This window comes from Pipistrellus kuhlii, unplaced genomic scaffold (assembly GCF_014108245.1).
Source record: "Pipistrellus kuhlii isolate mPipKuh1 unplaced genomic scaffold, mPipKuh1.p scaffold_m20_p_3, whole genome shotgun sequence".
In the NCBI taxonomy this organism is placed as follows: Eukaryota; Metazoa; Chordata; class Mammalia; order Chiroptera; family Vespertilionidae; genus Pipistrellus; species Pipistrellus kuhlii.
The window spans coordinates 181099874-181121772 of NW_023425529.1; the positions used below are offsets into that span (position 1 = coordinate 181099874).

The 21899-nt window shown below is 38.9% G+C and overlaps 1 protein-coding gene across 3 annotated transcripts in view; it reads left to right on the forward strand.

The window, feature by feature from the left end:
* The window catches only part of SORBS2 (sorbin and SH3 domain containing 2), a 155691-nt gene that overhangs the window by 64873 nt on the left and 68919 nt on the right, over positions 1–21899 (forward strand). Inside the window, exons 2-6 of one of the 3 annotated variants that reach the window (XM_045588945.1) lie at positions 6906–6955; positions 11622–11714; positions 16916–16942; positions 17438–17562; positions 18376–19020. In XM_045588945.1, coding sequence (XP_045444901.1) covers positions 6946–6955; positions 11622–11714; positions 16916–16942; positions 17438–17562; positions 18376–19020 — 900 coding nt within the window. In that variant the 5' untranslated portion in view covers positions 6906–6945. The remainder of the gene's footprint in view (positions 1–6905; positions 6956–11621; positions 11715–16915; positions 16943–17437; positions 17563–18375; positions 19021–21899) is intronic. The other 2 variants (XM_045588948.1, XM_045588949.1) reach the window with 2 other exon arrangements.

Genomic DNA, 21899 nt, shown 5'->3' on the forward strand with positions numbered 1-21899 from the left:
CTGATATCAGGATGTTATTACTCTGCAATTTGTCACACAATTCTTTATGTGACATTTTATAGACATCTCTTTCCTCTGGCCACCACCTTGGGTTATAAGCTGTCAAAGTCAATGAAGAAGGTTTTTAAAAGACTAACTGTCACAACCTTTACGTGTCACATTCCTTTAGATGCAGGAGCCGTGGCTCAGCTGGGCCAGGAGGCAAGTGTTTGATTCAACTGTTTCTTTAGGTCTGTCTCCTCTTGCTCCCTGCAATCTGTGTGTGTGTGTGTGGGGGGGGGGGGGGGAAGGAGGGAGAGAAACAGGGGGGAAGTGGGTAAAGTTTCAGCTAAAAGAAGGCTCTGTTTATGCCTGGAAAACAGGATTCCTTTTCAAATCCATTATGTTGTTAAGTTGGGGGTGGATAATTAGAAGATGGGAGAATACATACAAATTAACCTAATAAACCACAATGGCTCATTTCAGTCTAAAGCAATAAAATAACACCCCATGTATTTTTTTCAGGAAAGTCTAGATCAGCCGTCGGCAAACTGCAGCTTGAGAGCCACATGCGGCTCTTTGGCCCCTTGAGTATGGCTCTTCCACAAAATACTACATGTGGGCGTGCACATACAGTGTGATTGAAACTTTGTGGCCCATGCGCAGAAGTTGGTTTTCAGCTTTCAAAAGAAATTTCAATTGCTGTACTGTTGATATTTGGCTCTGTTGACTAATGCGTTTGCCGACCACTGGTCTAGATTATTTTCCCAATACTCAATCAAAGCTGAAGTTCTGCCTCAAGCTATTTGAAATATGGGTAAATGGGAAAGATGCCAGTTGGCCGGATTGGGGATGGTTTGCTGCGGTGGGGGAAGGGATAGGTTTGATCCTTCTACTGTTGTCACTGCCGAAGCAGATGGTGATGGCACTGGCATACGTCATTGACAGGGCTGGATATGGCAGAATTGAGATTTGAGTCCACGTCTGCCAGACTCAGCCCTCTCCTTCCCACACTATTCAGTTCCTCTGTAGCAAGTGTCCCAGTATTCTCACCCATCAGAGGTCTCTGATAATGTGCCTGCCTCACCGGACTGCCATTAGGCATCTGATTCCCTTTTATTAGGAATCCATTTGGCTTTTGATCAACACATCAGAGAAGCCAATGGTCTTTTTCTAGCATTGTCCTACCCACTTACTCAAATGACTGTGAGAAAAAAACACGTGTTTGTAAGTCTTTAGATGTACCCTGTAATCACTCTTCAGTATCACCATATAAAAATAGGGAATTACCAGGAACGTAAGATACTAGAGCAACATTAAATCTCAAGACCATTTCATGTGTTAAAAAAAAAAAAAAAAGTCCACATTCTTTCACAGTTAAATAAGAGAATGATCACAGACTCTGAGGCTTTGGAACAGTATCAGAAAGAAAATGATTGACCAGGTGGTGGTCTCCTTGCCTCTAACCAGGATAGTCTTAGGGAAAATATGTCAGTATTTTCACCAGCTTGCATTTCTGAAGACTCCAAAGGAAAATCGCCGATCTCCTTGAGAAACATGTGGTGCTGTTCTTCAGGAGATGTGCCCAGGCGTGGAAGAGTGGGTGTGCTTACAAAGAATACCTAGTGTATTCTCGTGAAAACTATCGGTGGCCTCGTATGCTTCTGTTCTTCACTCTTCTTGGTGGTTTCTTATTATTCCTACCAATGCTGTTTAACATGCCCAGCCCGCAGCACTCACGCCTACAGGCTGTGGGTAACTTGGCTCCTGAATACGAAGGGCCCATCTCCGGGCACCACTAGCCCAGGAACGGTGGGAGGAATTTAGAGTTCTCATTGCAGACTCTGAGCAAACACAACCGTGCTCACAGTTGACTGTGATGACGGGTACCACCTACCCAGAGGCTAGGGAGCCGTGAGTTGGCATCAGATACTGGCTGTCAAGTAAGAGGAACCACTCAGAAGAGGAGTTGAGGTGGATTCTTCTGTGTCTAATCTCAAGGACGGTAAAGGGCAAAATAAACTACTTGGGCTATTTCCTGTGCAAATTTCAAAGCAGCCTGTTTGACGGAGTATTAGAAAAGATAAGTAAAAATAAACGTCCTCCACCTACGTGAAATCATTGCAGTATAATTAAATAATGAAATCACTTGGCACTTTTGAATACTTCTAATCCTACCTCCCTCAGAAAGAGAGCAGGATGTATTGACTATTCAGGGTAGTTTATCAAGAAAAAAAAATGATACACATGATCCCATTTCAAAGTAAATTCAGGTAAATCTGGTGCATAACCTTCATAGGCATCATTTTTTTCCTTCTTGTGTTTCAAATAGATCTCTAAAGAAATCAAACATCCGTCAATGTTTTCTTACCACGTAGACTGTGCCCTTTATTCTGAATAATGTTGTATATGAATTGTGAATAGATTAATTTCAAACGAGCCCTAGCAATTCTTGGATTACGATTATTCCATGAGCAATCTTCTGGGCAACCTCTCGCATTAACCGAGCTAAAACTGGGTCCTGTTGTTGTTTAGATGGCCTTGATGCCGAAATGCAAGTCTACAAAAGTAAAGTGACACACAATTCTCGGCCAACATTGGGGACAGGATGTGCCTCTGCTCCCCTGCAGAGTGAGATGCCTGATGAAAGAACTCAAGCCTCGTTACAAGATCCTGGGCCCAGACATGTAGGTGCCTCTGCATGAACAATCAATCAAACATCTTCCTGGAACCCTCGTTCAGAAGTTAAAATACCCCCTCTGCTGCCGGTGCATGTGGGGGATAAAAGGCTGTTCTGATCCATAAATCCAATGGGATGTCTGATTATTGAAAGACATTCAAGCAGAATTAGAAGACTATACTCACAGACCGATGATGTGGCCATGCATGAACAACCAACACAACCTATTGCCACATACTGATTGGGGGTGAAACTGCTCTAACCCAAACAAAAAGCAAATCCATTGCCATCCATGAATTCAGAAACCTATAAAGTTGTCTTTCCTCCAAAACTCCAGCAAGAACTGAATACAGCCCCACACCCTCTGCTGACCCCACTTCTGACTCTCTAATGCACAGAGTTCTTTGCTCTGTGGATTATCTGCTGAAGTTTAAGGCAATCTGCACTTTACCGTCCGTTCTCACTGCCTTGGTCCCAGTTCAATTCCAATTTAAGGAAATACTTGACATACTGTCTCCTCCGTTAGCACTCAAACACTCCAGGAATTTGATGCTTTCCAGAATAAGCCATGCTTGTTATATAAGTCCAATCAAAGACACATTTTCAGAACCCAACAAAAGGGAATAGATCCACTTCGGATAGACTGTCTAAAGAGAGCTCTCTGTCATGGGTTTGTTAATGGCTTTTGTGCAAATAATGGAAATGGAATCGTGCATTTTTACTAGTTACCCAAGACGTTTTTGGGTATCAGTTTTGGGGGCTCCATCACTTGGCTCTTAACAACGTGGAAAACATCTTGCTGACTAGGAAGTTAGTCATTTCACATTTTGGCATGTACACCAGTGTGAAGTCTAAAAAAACTCACAAACTTCCTTTATAAGTAACAGGATACATCACTTTAAAGATGAAACGCTCAAGGATTTGTGGCGCCTGTCTTTGTTCCTGCTAATCCGATTTTACTTTTGGGATGTCAGCTATTTGGTAAATGTATGCAGTTGAATCCAAACAACACATTTTGACAATTAGTTCTTTAACTCACTATAAAAAGCATCATTATGTTTTATCCGTAGGTGCTGGACTCTGAGAGCCCAACCTTTGAGACAGATTTAATATTCCATCCATCAGGAGGGTTCCCGTCCAAGCCCCCTCTCTTGTCATTCAGTTTTAAAACTTGAAGCAGTTTTAAACATAAAGTGTTCTTGGAAAGGAGAAAAGAGAATCTGGGGAATGTCCCTGCAGTCCTCAATTTCTGGAGAATGTTTATCCCTTCTTGTTTTAGCCTCGGTCACAGACATCCCCTGAGGGTTTTCCTTTCCATTTATTTTGTCCATTTAAGGTTAACATATTAGGAGTTTTGCTACTGAGAGAGTAAGATAAATAATCTGACGGAGCTTTCTCAAGCCTCCTGCATTGACCACCGCCGCCTCCCGGTTCACTGGCCTCTGTCTCTTCAGCACAGGTGGTGTGCAGGCTACCAGCAGTTTCTCGGTGATGTGTCATAATTTTCTGTGTATTCTGAGAAAGCTGGGGGGGAGTCAGGAGGGGAAGAGGAGCTGTTAATTTGTACGCACTGAAATCCCATTTTAACGTCAAACTGGCCTATGAAGTCTTACTGTGAACTCCACTGGAAAATCATGGTACTGAGTGTCCAGTTCCATATGACACTGAAAATAATTGGATGGTCTGAAAGCATACAGAACAAGAATAGCATCTGAATTGTCTTCCGTGTATAACTCTGAAATTAAATTGGGGTGGAATCAGCACTGTGATTGTATTCATTCTTTATGATCATTACCCTCGCCCTCATTGAGTACCAAGGTATCAGTTAATTCAGTGTAGCCATCAAAGATAAAATCCTGCTGAAACTGGTTTGGCTCAGTGGATAGAGCATTGGCCTGCAGACTGAAGGGTCCCATGTTCGATTCCAGTCAAGAGCATGTACCTTGGTTGCGGGCACATCCTCAGAAGTAGGTGTGCAGGAGGCAGCTGATCGATGACTCTCTCTCATCAATGTTTCTAACTCTATCCCTGTCTCTTCCTCTCTGTAAAAGATCAATAAAATATATTTTAAAAAATCAACAGTATAGTCCATGTTTCAAAATTGTCACAAAAAGTATTTGCCAATAAATTTGCAAAAATTCATAGCCCAAAAGAATTGACTGAATAAGTCAAGTATGATGTGTATAAGAAACAAAAAAGAAACAGATTTAATTAATCATTTGAAATAATACACATTTTTAAAATAGTTAAGTTTAAATTAATAAAATCTTAAATTCTAACAATGCTATAATCTCTCTCCAACAATAGCTGCTAAATATAAGCAAAACTGCTCTAGATAAATGATGAAGATGAAACCATCTGGTGAAAATTGGTTACATTTAGGGACTTAATGTTATAAAAAAAAAATTAAGTTCCTGGAAATAAGTAATTCTCTAGTAAAGCATTGGAAATCTGACTAGAAAAAGGTCCCTAATTGTTACTATTTTCACGCTATTTTATTTCACCATTTCTTTCCCCACCCTGGGAGAGGAAATAGATATATTACATTTAGCTGGTGCTTGCATTTTAATTTTATTAGAATTTCACAGTAGTAATGAACAAAACTAAGCTTTCTAACAGAGGTGAAGTGCAATGGCCACAGTGGAGGAAAATGATAGGTGATGAAGTGAGCAGAGCACATGAGGACAGGAGTCATGTTCTGAAAGGTGGAGAGGGCAAGGACCAGGCAGACAGACCAGGAAGCCGAAGAAGCTCATCTGGTGCCCTTTGCGGATTGAAGAAAAACATACTTATCAAAAGTCTTTTTTGACAAATCGTGGCAGATGATTTCATTTCAACATTATCCCCACTCATCCACAAAGTATAAATAAATTTTTAAACTATTAGATGTTAAGAGTGCTAATGTACATGGCAACTCAGTGAGTGGTGTTCGGAAGTTCATGTCCATCCAACAGTAGGCGCTAGCCACTAGCAAAGGGAGGGTGGCTGGGATCCAACATCTCCAGAGAGCTCTTGCTCTTGTAAGGTTTGCTTCCTATGACAGCAAGTCCTTCCTTTTTGGTCTTAGGGTGTGGATAAATTAGAAATGCTAAAAACAGGCTAAGATGATATGACAGGGAAAGAACTAAGTCATCTCATGCGTCATAAAATAATACTCAACACTAAAAAATGTTTTTCTACAATAACCATTGTTCTGCAAACGCTTCATTAAAATGTATATTTTTTATTGATTTCAGAGAGGAAGAGAGAGAAAATCATTGATCAGCTGCCTCCTCCACACCCGCTTCTGGGGTTCAAGCCCACAACTTGGTTCATAGGTCAACACTTAACTACTGAGCCAGACCAGCCAGGCCGCAACCATTTTTAATGACTTCATCTCAATTGTTATCCATCAAACACTTCACTGGGAAAAGCTAGAGTGTCTGATACTGACACAGAAATGGGTTTTGTAGTAAACATTTATTTCCTGCATCTTAAAAATAGATGAATCTCATCTTCCTTGGCTATTTGTTCAAAATATATATATTAAGTATTCCCTGGTAATAAATTGGTCCAGTAATAAATAAAATATAACAAATTGAATAATATATGTTAGATTTCAAAGTTCCTGGGTATATTTTAAAATTCTGAAATATGGCACTTTATTACTAATGATCTCTTCAAGCTTAAAAAGCAAAACCTCTTAGTTATAAACTGGAGGCCTGATGCATGTATTCGTGTACCAGTGGGGTCCCTCAGCTTGGCCTATGCCCTCTCACAATCCAGGACCCCTCAGGGAATGTCGGAAATCTGGTTTGGGCCCAATCCCCACAGGCCTGATCCAGACAGGAGGGAGACTGATTTTGTGTGTTGAGCATCTGCCCTCTGGTGGTCAGTGTGCATCATAGCAACCAGCCAATGGTTGCTTAGGCTTTTATATATATAGATGCTTATGAGAGAAATTGAATTTTTTAAAATGAGAATTTTTTTTTTTTCATTTTCATCCACTACTGGTCACCGTAAAGTAAAAACTTAAGTTTATAATTATGAGCATAGGACTAATAATAATTGAAATTTAACTTCAATAGAATTATAAATTCTGCCCATCTTATTAAGCCCTGATTTAAATAAGACTAATGATAATGAAATATTAACTCATATGTACTCCAAAAACAAAACCAATTGCATGTTATGATATTTTGTTCCATGCACTGGTGAATAAATTAAAACATCTTTTTTTTTTTTTTTTTTTTTTTTTTTTCTACAGGGAAACTGAAGACTTTAATAACAAATCCTCCAAGGTCACAATGAATACAGGTATGCCATCTCTGTTAGTTTTAACCTTTTCAGCCCTGCTCTCTAAACATCATCTTGGCCCTACTAAATCATTAGGTTAGCACTCTGCTGATCCTGAGTTTCTGATTAGATGGATAGTGTTCATTCATTACTTAATGTCTTTGTCTTTATGTTCTAGTGTTACAACTATCAAAAGTAAAATTTTTGGTTTTATCTACTCTTACTCAATTTTTTTCTGTAAATTGTGCCTTGAAATTAACTCCTATGTACCCTAGGAAGAGGTGGAATGTCGTTTGCATGTATGCATTTGAAATCCTTCTTAGAATAGGCTAAATTCAAAGGCAGGTTGCACTAGTAGAAAACATTTAAACTTTCCCATTCTATAAACCCTTTATGTTGACAGTCAGCAGACATTGCCAAAGTTTCCTATGAAATCAGCTTAATTAACCCATGCACACAGTACACCTAAAGTCATAAGCATTAGATTTTTAGATGTGAGAACAGTATCTCCAATTAGCGTAACAACATGAATGCCTCTGAACTCTGTTATTGTATACAGATTAATTGTAAGTCTTTGTGATACATGCTATGACATGAATTTTTTCCATAGTAGAAATGTTTTAGCATACAGTTTCACCTTTTCTCCCCTGAAATTCTTAAATTCGACAGTAAGTAATTCTGGAAAACAACTTTCTCACTGAAATTTTGTAACTTGTGTTTAAAAAATACTGTTTCTTATTTTCAAGCAATCACTGGAAAGTTTGCTGTCTCTTGTTATCAAGGGAGGATTAGCAATCACTGGTGAGAACCGGTCTCTGAGCCCTAGATTAAGTGTAGACACATGACCCATTCCCCGTGATGCTGTGGCTGCCCCTTAGCAGAAACCTGCCCTAACTGACCTCTGCACTTGAGGTCAGCTGGCCCCTGCGAACATAGTCAACTCACAGACATGTAGAGCAACCGGCAAAACGGGGATACTGGAGACAGTCAAAATATACAAGGAAGACGTAGAAACCCAGAGAAATTCTAACCCTGGAGATGAACCAAGTAAAGGCATTTGGACAATGGGAAGTGCGGGAAAAAGACCTGGGAAATAGAAGAAAAACTAGTATTAGGTAAAGGAGATTGAAGAAAGCAAATAGAATAGACAGCTTGTAGCTGAACTAGGACAAGTTGTGTTGTGACACTGCAGTCAGTCCAGCAAAAGGAAGTTATATTTCCACAACTATAATAATAATAACTGGGAAGATATTGATTTCCATAATTGTTCTGAGACATCTTCTCACAGACATAAGTTGACTTAGGACATAACTTCCCAAAACCCTTCACCTTGTGGAATCCTATTTATTGCAACCCTATCATGACAGATGTATAATATGTGATTATGCTAAAGCTATCATATTCATGTAAAATACATTTAATAGTTAGTCCTCCTATGCATAGAATACAACTGTAATGGGAAAAATAGGTAAATAGACATTTATATATTTGTTTAGGTCACTAGGGTACTTGAGCCTGGTTTCTGCTATAGCAGCATGACTATAACCCTCTAACATCCTCTCATGTAAAAGGATTGTGCTTGGCTCCATGTAGAATGATAATTTGCACAGTTATATCAGTGAACCTATATGTACATATACATGTAAAATATGATATTCAAACTTAAGCACACAAAATTGGTAAGAAGTGACAAACCCTTTATTTAAAATTCCAAACTATGACCATAGTGCTATTAAAAAAAACATGCCACTTTTTAATATATGTGTAAATATTGCTGTAGGAAGGTAAAGAAAGCATTGTTGCTATCTAGATCTACAAAATGAAGTACTGGTAAAAATTAGTACTGAAATATCTAACAAATCAAATTAGTCTTCATTATCTACCTACCAATCACTAAAGCCATATATTACTACTTTAATACCTATGTGTCATTCACTAAAGTTAAAAATATATATATATTGTTTTCAAGCAAAGCAGCTTTTTGTCTTAGTCAAATATGTAGTAAGTGTGCCAGAGGAGATGTGTTCATTTTTTACACTAAAATCTCTGAACAAGGTAAGGTATAGAAATATGTACAAAACATGCTATCTTTCCACTCTAAGAATCTGTGACCCATTATTTTCTAAGGCAAATCTTAGTTCTGGAAGAAAGTGAAGAGAGAAAGATAGGAAGTAATTCTCTGTATGTGCTTTCCCCATGCGAGTGTTTTCAGCCATGAAAACAGCTCCCAAGAATCATGTCTCTGAGAGGAAGAGGCGCAAGTCACTCATGACTGTTGCCGCGCAGGTCATTCCGAGGGTGAAGGTGAGAGTGGCACTAGGGTTCTTCAGAATGCCCTGAAGTATGCAAGACAGATCCTCATTGTGAGACCTCAAAAATATCCTTAAGAAATCACAGGAAGTATTAACACACGAGTAAGTAGAAATGGGATAGAATAGATTTCTCTGTCCCAGCAATTTCACAAATGCCTCAACTTTTCTAATTAAGCTCCTTATTAAACTGTTAATAAAGACAGATTCTTCACTTATTTCACCTAGGTCTTAGAGTTCCTTAGAATATAGCTGTCATTTAACCCAGAGGTTCCCACACTCTCAGGCCAAAAAAAATACAGTTCCATTTATTAACTATTTAGGGCAAACAACTTCATAAGTACTTATTTTCTGTCGACTCAGAAACAATTTGAAAAAAAAAACTTAAATTGAAAAAAAAAATCATTTTATTTTGTTCTTGCTTTTTTGTCATAGCCATCACCAAAAACCCAACTTTTCAAAGATATAATATCATCTAAAGGAAGAGAACACAAGTTTATTATGGTGAAACTGGAAACTAACTCAGGCTAGTAGTTCATGCAGTATCTATTAATAATAGATATTACTGAGTTTTCCTAAAAAATGTAAAATATCCCTCAAAACCCTCATGAATCAACTGAGGTAGCCGGGGCACCCCAACACTGTTTGGGAACCGTAGGTTTAACCAATGACCTTGAATCTTCTCATTCTGAAATCCCCCCTTTTCGTCTTTCTCACTGCTTGTCTTCAGATGTTCAGAATTGCTAGAACTAGAAAATAAAATCTCTTCAAGAGCCATCAGTTCATACTTTCAGCACCCTTGACTACACAACCCTGTTAGACCATCGAAGCTGCTACAACCGCATACTCAAAAACATTCCCTCCATTTATCAGAAACTCTCATCCCTCACAGCTATTTTCAATTTGCAGAGTTTGCTATATCCCATTGGTGCCTCTCGTTAGCTGTATGCTTCCACCATTTGTGTCTTTCTATGTTGGGCCTTTGAATTATAGTCTTTGATTTATTTGACTTTAAGTTGTTTCATTTTTCTATTTTCATTATTATATGCATTAGAAAACTGTTTTTTTAAACATGGTTAAGAAATTATATTTTGATATGAGGACAATTCCACCAATTTTAAGGTCTATTGACCTTACTACTTGTGATTTTACCAAAAATTAGTTCAGATCATGCTTCCAAGCATTCTTAAGTTCCTTCATGTTCAGTAAACAAAGTGGATACTTTTCCTTAAGAAATAAACAAAAAGTATAACTGTCTAATCATTACATTGTACACCTGAAACTAGTATAATATTGTGTGTTAACTGTAACTGAAAAATAAAAAAAATGTATAAAAAAAATAAAGAAAAAGAAAAAAATGAGAACAGCATGTGGCAATATGTAATGATTTATGTTATCATATTGGTGGTTACATTATTTGTCTCTTGTAATAACTTTCAAAAAGAATTAAACTTGGTTATTCTGGTTTCAGGGGAATGAGAAAAACTATTTATTGCACATTCCATGTACAAAGGAATGTGGGAATGGAATTGGAATCTGTTCATAAATAGAACATTAACCTTTCAATTTTAGAAATCTTGTAACTCGAAACGTATATCACATTATAATAGTTGGTACCTTTTCACTTACTTTACTTCATGTTGATATTTGCTTAAGTGTAAATAGGTAGATCATTATATACATGTTCAAAAGTATAAAAACAAGTTAATTTTTTTAGCATGGTCATTTCAATACTGTATGTGTCAATATTGTCTTGATTTCAACTAGGCTAATTATTTCCATTACTTATAGTAACTATGGGAAGACATAGAATTTCCATAATACTATATTTCTTTTTAAGAATTCCATATACCAAATATATCATGGCTATGTCTGTTAACAGCATTTACTTCAAGAGGTGCTCAAAACCATCTTCAGGATTCATAACAGCTAAAACACAGTAAGCCTAATGATGGCTACAAAAGTACATTATATTATGGCTCTTAACCCTGAAAGAGAGCTTATTCATAACTCAAAAGGCTGGTTATCCTGCTTAAAAAGTTAACAGTTGAATGCAAATGGTATAAACAAAGTTGAGTTTTATACTTTTATGTTTTCATTAAAGAAAAACCATCAAATGTTAAGTAAATCCTTTAAAAAGATTTTTTATTAAAGCATTAGCATCTATTACTAAAACAAACACCTTCTATTTTATTTTATTTTGTTTTGTTTTGTTTTGAGTTTGGGGTAGTTGTAAAATTTGCATATGGATTCCCTGGTTACTAATGCTGACTGTTCATCTTTCCCATGGATGTCTGGCACATTCCACTTAAAATGCATGAGATTGCATGTGCTTTTCCTTTGCTGTGGCTTCTGCTATGTCATTTTTTTGCTTCCAGATAGCGGTGGGTGTGCTCGCAAACGTGCCGCCATGTCTGTTACATTAACATCTGTGAAGAGAGTTCAGAGTTCTCCAAACCTATTGGCTGCAGGTATAATATCACTAACTGCCACAGTGCCACACTTGAATGGCTTTGTCTGACCTTTCTCTCTTTCCAGAATGATCTTGCTTGGATGAAGAAAGTGACTGTAAATACCCTGTGAATGCCCCACAAGTTCTTACATTTCTTGTCTCAAGAATAGCTCCTATCCCTCCTGACTGTTTTTGTTCTAAAAATAAAATTAAAAAAGCCAAAGGAAACTGAGACCTTGTAGAAAACATTTAAAAAATCTAATTAAAAACAACAGCGACTTGCCAAAAATGTGTTGAGTAACTGCAAGTGTCAATAACTATTTAAACTTTTGTCTCTTATGAACTAAAGTAACAATATTTCATCGAGAGAACTCTTAGTTGCTTTTGTGGTTTGTTTGATTTTAAGCTAAAAACTATTGAAGGGTGGAGACACGGGGGTCAGAGAGAGGAGTTTGTAGGAAACCGAATATTTGTTAATTCACTTCTTCGCCAAAGGTTGCAAACAGGATGATCATTTGTTTTGAAAGAGATCTTAAACCTTCCTTTAATCCAATCAGCAAAGATCCTTCTCAAGGTATTTTTAAACACGTTGGTGCAATTAAGATTAGCACCGCGTGTATACCTGGATGCAGCCCCAGGCATACATGTACTCTCAAAGGTAATTGGGAGCGTGAGGTGCCAGCAGACACGAGGTGGGTATCTCTAACAAATGTCTGTGGGGACTGACCAAAGCTGGTAGGTACAGTCTGCTCTGAGAGGGGGCGTGGCTCTGGCAGCCCCACGTGAGCCTGACAGCCCCTGGGACTCCAGACCCTGAAACAGACCTGCACCTCCTGCTGACCGACAGGTCTGATTCTTGGCTGGTTCCTTGCGGGGGAAGAGAGAGGTTTCTTTGTTTTTTATTTCTGTTTGCAGAGTTTGGGAGCAGAAGTGGAAAAGGGACGGAGAGTGCTTGAATCATGTTAATTCTCACTGTGCACACCAATATCTTGAACACACATACATGTAGTCATTGATTAAATGCTCAGAATGTCCTTGGTCCTGAGCTCTCCCGCGTTGTTGAGGAAAAACAAGCTTCCATCTGGAGAAACCCCCTCCTGCCCACCGCCTCCAATCCACACATGGATTTCAATGTCCAAGTTTCAATAGCAGGCCAGGTGGTTCCACAATATATTAAAAGTTTTTAAATGCAAGTTTCATTGCAATGTGTGTAGTACCATTTCAGTTTAGTTAAAAATATAGAGAGAGACACGATAAGCCTTTCGAAGTTCATTTTATTTTATCAAAACCACCTGGCAGTCTCCGGTAACACTGCAGAGGATGCAATGCAGTCGTGACCACTGCCCCAGGAACAGCACCTGCGTGTCTTACACCCTGGGAAAATTCGTGTCTGTAACTCACATTGTCCTGGAAGAAGAAGTGGAGGAGGAGGAGGAGGAGGAGGAGGAGGAGGAGGAGGAGGGGGAGGAGAAGGAGGAGGAGAGGAGTAATTTGTTGTTTCCCTACTTCTCTGAGAACTTAATCATTTTCTAGACTCCCAAAGATTTGTCAAAATTAAATGAGGGCAAATGAAGAAAACAAATAAAAAGTCTTATCCCAGTACTTAGAGGCACTGCAGGCATTCAATTAGTTGGCTTGAATTTAACTAATGGGTTTAAATTAATTCTTGCAAAGTAATTGAGCCCTCTAATGGAAGGAGCTATAAGATTTAAAATCATCCTAATTTTCAAGAAAAATTGAGTTTATTATGTCTAATATACCACGTCAGTTAAAAGGAATTCAAACGTTGGAATCATAAAGTTGGAAAGGACGTCTGAGGGCATGGAGTCCAACCCCTGACACCGACCCTGCAATGAGCCTGCACAACCTCTGTGACAGTGTCCTCACTTCCCTCTGCCGGGCACAGGGAGTGCTCATGGCACCAGTGAGAGGGGCCATGGCTCTTCATTCTCAAAGACACTGTTCACATCTGACCCAGTCACTCATTCTTAAATCTCAGAGACACAGTGACCATCTACTAAAGAACACTAGAAATTTAGAACTCTGATCCCTAGAATTCTGGCTCTGTTTCTTACAATGAATGATCATAAATAATATGGAAGACATTGGACAAAACCATCTTCCCCATGCATCTGTCAAGTCATTTACCAGCTCAGTAGTTTTTTAAAATTTATCTTTATTGTTGTAAGTATTGCAGATGTCCCTTTTTTCTCCCATTGACCCCACTCCCACTCGCTCCCCAGGCCTTCACCTCACTATTGTCAGAGTCCATGGGTTATACATATATGCATATAAGTTCTTTGGTTATTCTCTTCCTGCCCCCCCCCCCTTCCCTCCCTTCTAAGATCCATCAGTCCGTTACGTGCTTCCATGTCTCTGGATCCTTTTTGTTCATCGGTTTATTTCGGTCATTAGATTCCACATATGAGGGACATTATGTGATACTTGTCTTTCTCTGAATGGCTCATTTTGCTTAGCATAATATAGCTCAATAGGAAGGTTTAAAACACACACACACACACACATATATTCTCTTTACTTGACATGGACCCAGGATGCTTTCATGCTTTCTGTCACCTGCTTCCAGCCATGCTCATCCTCCCTTTCCTACCCTTTCCTGGCAGGAATGAAATAAAAGCAGGACTGAGGTCAACAGTATCCATGTGGGAGCTATTTATCTTTCAGTGCCTCTGGAGAACTACAATAAAATAGAAAATCAGGATTGGGTGCTTTAAATATTATAATTGGGTTTATTTTAAATGAACTGCAGCATTATATACTTGAGTATTCTTAAGAGACCACCCTCTTAGGTGTGGACTTCCATCATTAACATAAACTTCATTAAAATACGGTTCATCCTGAAGTTTTAATCCTTGGCCTTTTTATATATATGAAATATATATATATATATATATATATATATATATATATATATATATATATATATATATAATTGATTTTTAACAGAGAGAAGGGAGAGAGATAGAGAGCTAGAAACGTCGATGAGAGAGAAACATCGACCAGCTGTCTCCTGCACACCCCCTACTGGGGATGTGCCCGCAACCAAGATACATGCCCTTGACCAGAATCGAACCTGGGACTTTTCATTCCACAGACTGACGCTCTACCACTGAGCCAAACCAGCTTCGGCTCCTTGGCTATTTTTATTCTTTGTCCTTTATCGTAATTCTACACATTCATGTCTTCTATGTTGAGCAGGATTTTTTTCAGCTGACCAATAGCTCATATTTCCCATAGCACAGGTATAATTTCATTTGGAAATCCCTGGGCTCAGTATTGGGGGCAGGGGGGAGAGCCCCTGGATTCAGCTTATAATGACTCTTCTCTGATTCTCACACTACGGTCTATCCCACTCACTGTTCCATAATCTCTAATGCAGTCACCAGTAAGAAAAAGAACTGACCCTCTACAAACCATCAGTCAGAGGAAGTTTATTTCAAAGTATCCTTCAAATCTTCTCAATATGCCCTCCTATTCCTCACCACGCCTATACCTCCTGCATCTCCAAGCATCAGGCTCCTATAACCTCCATCCCCAATACATACTCACACACTCTTCTTTATAAAAACCCAGTTCTATCAAGCCAGAGTAAAGTGAAATCCCTATTCTCAAGCATATAACTATAATACAGATAATAATAATAATAATTACTATCCATACTGCTTGTCTTTTCATTGCTGTTTCTTCACGTCCCAAAACTTGTTCCGTATCCACCCACAGTGTGTGGTAACCAGGTGGTTATTAAATCTCTCCCCCTGACTGCTCACAGCAGAATTCTAGTTGCTGCTCTGTGTGTTACACTGTTTTCTTTATAGAGTCCTCATTATCATTTAAGTGATTAAGAAGTACAATCATTTCTGCTCCCATCAAATCCTGGAGATAGTCTAGTAAGCATTTCATATGTAACTCCTCAAAGTTATTTTCATTGCACGGTCCCCGTTTATCTCCCTGATTTGGAATTTACTGGAGTTACGATCCATACTAAATTAGCAAATATCCTCTTTTAAAAAATGAAGATTTATTAGTCTGCTTTACCGCATTGGAGCTGGAGTCATTCTAACATATTCTGTGCTGGCTCATTTATTTCTCTTTCTTTGATTTGGAAAGAATCTACATCAGATATATTATCTCAATTCAAACTCTTGCATTTCTCAGCTAATTTTTATCATTCCTAATTCATGTGTTTACATTCCAAAATAGCCATTCCTTAAGCATTAAAAAGAAAAAGAAGAGTCATTATTGCACATAACATTCATGTTCTACTGGGCATTGAAATAACAGCAACTTACTAATGGCCTTGGGGGACATGTAGAAGGGATCCAGGGCCAGGACAGAGGTGAAGCTGGATGACCCCGAATGCCTTCTCAAAGTTAAGGCTTTCTGATATCAGGGGAAGTTGGCCAAGCGACATAATAGAACCGAGCAATGCGAATCAATTACCTCCAATGTTCCTAAGTTATAGAAGATTCTTGAATGTGTGAGTTCAGTAAAACTAATAGTAAATATGTCGTTGAGCCACTTCCTTCCTGCATTATCCAAAGAGATTTCTTAGTGCTGAAATTTGTTTTCCACAGCTTACTGCAATACAATGAACTATACTATAACAGCTCTTTCATATTTGAATAGAATGTGACTTTAAGTGGCAATAATAAGAATATTCAGTCTAAAGGATGACTTGAAGTATCATATAATATTTATATGATACATTTATACTTTCTACAAATTAAAAAAGTCAAATCACACACAAAAAAATATTGCTGTCTCATACAGGAGTTGAATATGGAAATACCAGGGCATCAGGAGCTAAGGATCCAGAGGTTTGATTTAATGCTGGAGAAACACTCATTGTATACAAGCCAGATACCTTTTGATGCTTTAAATTGACATTTAGATATTCATACATTCTGCATGGGCAATAATACGATAAAATTACTGGTTGCCATAACACGGGGTAGGGGGGAGGAATCAGTGTTTTATATATGCGTTAATTATAAATTATGGTTATATAATGAATTATATTCTAATTGAAGTAAGAAATTAATGTACAAACTTCTCATTGGTGTATTTTATGTACCCAGAATTTTAAAACTGAGATAATGTTGCCCCCCTCAAATGCATGTAGTTCTTTGACAAACGATCTTACTTGATTGTTCCTTTCCTTTACCCTCATAATAATTTGAACATTTCTTTTTCTTTTAGGGCGTGATTCTCAGTCACCAGACTCAGGTACAGAAAAGCTCTTCTGGATAACCATTCCATTTGTTCTTTTGTTTTGTTTTTTCTTTTCTTTTTAAATGTGTGGGGTTTTTAATAGATTTTATAGAGGTGGGTAAAGAGAGAGGGAATGAGAGAGAAAGACAAAAACATCATCCATTGGCTGCCTCCTGAACACTTTCTCCTGGGGATTAAGCACACAACCCAGGAACGTGCCCTGATCTGGCATTCGAACCAGTGACCTCTTGGTGCACTGGAGGACATTCAACCCACTAAGCCACACCGGCTAGGGCGTTGTGAGTTGTGTGGGGTTTTGTTTTGTTTTTGTTTTTTAACATATTCATAACCACATTGGGAACCTCTCAGTAAAGTTAACTTGCATGCACAGTTATGCATATCCAATTAAATTAAATTTCTAAAGAAAACTTCGCATTTATTTTTATTTCAAAAAACATTAAAAGTGAATGCAGATATGTTTGTATCCAATTTGTGTTCCCTTAATAAAAGCTTGGAGATCTTACACTGACCAAAATCAAGACACACTGAACGGAGATGCTACGTATTCCTCTCTTGCAGCAAAAGGCTTTAGAAGCGTCCGACCAAACCTACAAGACAAAAGGTCGCCCACTCAGGTACTCCCGCGTACTCTTGTCTGTATGATTTGAAAGCAAGGCTGTTAGCCCTCTATGTTAGCATCTCTTTTCTAGTCATAGGTGCATATTTTGGTACATGTTTTATTTTTAATATGTTTTTGCTCTCCTATTCGTACTGCTGGTCAGACTTGTATAGACAATATGGTAAGCAAGTCTTAAGTTCAACACAGGTTCTTTTTTTCACTAGGCTGATAAAAGCAGGTCAGTTTCTAACGTGATGTTTAGGTTCTTTCCTGAATTACAAAAACGTTATCAGCTGATGATTTAGACTTCAAAGTAATGAGATCAGCAATCATTATGCACTTATAAATATGAGTCATGCAACTGTTCATTATAGGAAGGAATTCTGTGTTGGAGATATAAGCAAAATTGTGCTGCTGCATAAGAAGAATTATCAAAACAATGTAACTAAAGTGTGTGTGTGTGTGTGTGTGTGTGTGTGTGTGTGTGAGAGTATGTGTGCTTCAAAGCCTGAAAATATGCAAGAGAACAGGTGTTCACTTTTAAGGTAATTTCCCAGGATGTAGATGGAGACAAACTTTATAATGTATTCCGAATAAAGACTATTTTCCCCTCGAAGGCAGCTTTTGATAATAAAATAAAACGCATTCTTGATGGAATAAAATTGATCAGGCTAGCCAACAAAATGTATACCATAATGAGAAGGTATGACATTGCTTTAGCCTCTTTAAGTATGGCGTTAACACTGGTTTTCTTTCATGACTAACTTTGACTTTCTCTCTGTTTTTCTTTCAACATCATTTCTTTCTCCGGATGCTTTTGGCAATCCAGGCACCCCTCCCACCACTCAGAAAAGAGAGCTTTGGTAGCTCCTTGACCAGCAGTCACACCAAGAGTGACCTTTTAGACCCACGAGTACCTAACACACACGTCCCTTCTTGTTCAGAGTACTTTACCAATAAAACACTTCTTCCAGGAGCTGTGCACTCTGATGAAGACGAGCCAGGCCAAACAATCGTGTATTCTGAAGAATCTAACACGACTGTGTCGTACACACAGAAAATCACTAACCTGCTCCCAGCAGCTCCCCGCACAGGCTCCCCACCCAATGCTGACACGAGTAGTGCTCCATTCCTACAAGAGGACTACATGCAGGATTCTCAAACGCGGAAAATTTCTACACTGAAACTAATCCATAACCAGGATCCAGGAAATAGCATCCCCTTTAATACGCCACCGTTTTCCAAATCTGCCGACCTCCCATCATTCCTCAAAAGGCCCTGCTCACCGCCCCCTAACCCAGTGCCCGAGAAACACACAGCATCTCTCTCCATTCAGATAGCTCCCCTGTCAGGACAGGATCCCGAAAGCCACAAACAGCTACCTGAGCTTTCTCCAGAGACTACAAAGATACCTCTTCAGCAAGAGAGACAAAAACCTGCAGTGGCTGCGACCGCTCAGTCCTCAGACTGCCGGGTGATCCATTACACTTTCCAATCTCTTCTGACAGGTGTCCTGCAGAGACCCTAACCCGTTGGCACTGGGCTGCTTGCCTAACCTACTGCTTTGGTAGTGTCCAATCAGGAAGGGAAAGGAGAAAGAAACCACCCTCCCATTTGTAACCCTATGCAATCCATTAATACATTTCTAGGTTTCTTTTTATATATATTTTTATCGATTTTACAGAGGAAATGGGAGAGAGAGAGAAACATCAATGATGACAGGAAATCATTGATCGGCTGCTCCTGTCCCCCTTGCCCCCACTAGGGATCGAGTCTGCAACCAGGGCATGTGACCTTGGCTGGAATCAAACCTGGGACCCTTCAGTCCACAGGCCAATGCTTTATCCACTGAGCCAAACTAGCTAGGGCACTCCAAGTACTTTTAAGTGTTAAAGAAATGTGTTTCGTGCCAGATCTTTTAGCACCAAAATTTTCTTGATTCACATGCACAAAATCTCTTAACTATTTCCTCCCCTCATTTAGATGCCACACCCCCTCAATGTGTCAAATCTGTTTGACCATTTTAGGCCACTTGTCACCCAGGTCTTGGGCAGAAACTATAATATAAGGCTATTAAGACTTCTGTAAAAACAGTTTTTATTATGAGGTTATAGTGCAGTCTTGAATCATGAAAGGCAGGTGGTACCACCAGGTCTTAGGGGAACTGGAGAACATTAGCTACTCTCTCTCCACCTGACATGTCACGTAGTTCCCATTGTCTCTCCTCTTTCTGAGTTGACCTCGTTCTCATCTCTCAGCCTCTGCTCTCCTATTACTTCAAGTTGCCTGTGAATGTCCATGAACATGCTCTGTGTCAACTTGCATCTATAGTTCTGGGGCACAAAACTCCCCAACTGGGGCATTCAGTACATATACAGAGTGGCCAGATTATGATGGTCTCTGAACGCATAATAATCTGGCCACTCAGTGTATATCCTATATAATAAAAGATAATATCCAAATTGTCCTTTGACCAGGAGTTCGACCAGCAGGCAGGCCAGCCAACTATCCATGTCGCCTCCCACTAGCCAGACTGGCCAGATCCCACCCATGCACGAATTCATGCACCAGGCCTCTAATATATATACTGAGTGGCCATACTATTATGCGTTCAGAGATCATCATAATCTGGCCACTCAATGTAATTCAATCCCAAGAAGGAGGCAGTGCCTCCCTGGCCCAGGTTAGTTCAGTTATTCCCGCTCCTGACCAATAGCTGTGGCCTGTGAAATAGAGCAGTCTAAGTATACAAGTGTCTGCTGGATGTTTCTTTCCTGTCCCCGAAGAAGGCTGTCAGAGAGGATGTCCATTATCACAGAAGGAGATGGGTAGGAGGGAAAGATTTTCTTTCACAAAAATGCATAAATCATTTATTTTTAAATTACCACGGAAACTTTAAATCTTAACAATGATATAGATAATTCTATCATTATAAGTACCCCTCACAAGGCACCAGCAATTTTTATTATTTAATTTGTTTTCAACTGTCAACTCTAATGATCCTGGTAGTAAAGTCAGTATAAGATCCTTAAGTTTGTAAAAATGTTAGTACCTATATCTAATAGGTGAAGAGAAAAAATAAAGCAAAATACCATTGTGACAACTAATACAATACAAATAATTTCTTAGTATAAAGATTTTTGTAAGACTCCTCCCTCGGTATTTTCTTTTTTTAAATTCATTTTTATTGATTTCAGAGAGAGAAAAGGAGATGAGATAGAAACATCAGTGATGAGAGCAAAGCATTGATCGCCTTCCACCTGCACAACCCAAACTAGGGATCAAGTCTAAAACCCGGGCATTTGTCCTTACTGGGAATCGAACTGTGACCTCCTGGTTCATTGATTGACACTTAACCACTGAGCCACCATGTCTGGGCTAGGTATTTTCTTAAGTTCATTACTGTCAACTGCATTGAAAAGGAGAACAAAATCCATCGATTCCCTTTTCTGGGTGTTTAACATATTCTGTGTGTTCCTTGAGAAGTGAGACCTAGAAGCTTAGCCATTACAGAGGTTAGAAGGGGAGTGTTAAGACTACTGAGCACAGTGGCATAGTAAGCCAATTGGAACCAGAGACAGAAAGAAAAACATGTCCCCATATATATGTTAATTTTTTTCTAGAACATTTCAGTAGTTTTAAAAATATTAAAAAGTAGAAAATTAAGTACATTAAAACTGAACATTATTTTAAGTTTAAACATTTTATTTATACCAAAATTAAATTTATTATTGTTTACTTCATTTTAAACTAGTTAAAAATCATGTAACATCATCACCGGTCATGGTGAATTATCAACTATGGCTATTCTCTCAATTGAAAATGAGATCAGGAAAATACAGATTTTGAAAATATTATTGTATTATAATATTACTCAAGGCCCTGTGCACTGGTGGGATCCCGCTGCCTGGCTTGCACCCTCTTGCAATCTGGGACCCCTTGGGGAATATCGGAGAGCCAATTTCAGCCTGATCCCAGCACGCCAGGCCGAAGGACCACACTGGTGCATGAATCTGTGCACTGGGCCTCTACTATGCATATAAGATCTTTGGTTAATGTCTTCCCACCCTCCTCTCTCCCCTCTTTCCTCTGAGATTTATCAGTCTGTTCCATGATTCCATGCTTGTGGTTTTCTCTCCTGCACTGAGTGTCTGGCCCCTGATGGTCAGTGTGCATCATAGCTACTGGACAGTCAGCCAGTAGGCCTGTCGGCCAGTTGCTTAGGCTTTTATATGTATACTAGTAGCCCTGTGCATGAACCCATGAGATTTCTCCTTTTAATTGTATTAATATTCTGTAGTACTTTTGGCTATCTACCTTACCACTGGCACCATACCGAACAACAACAATAAG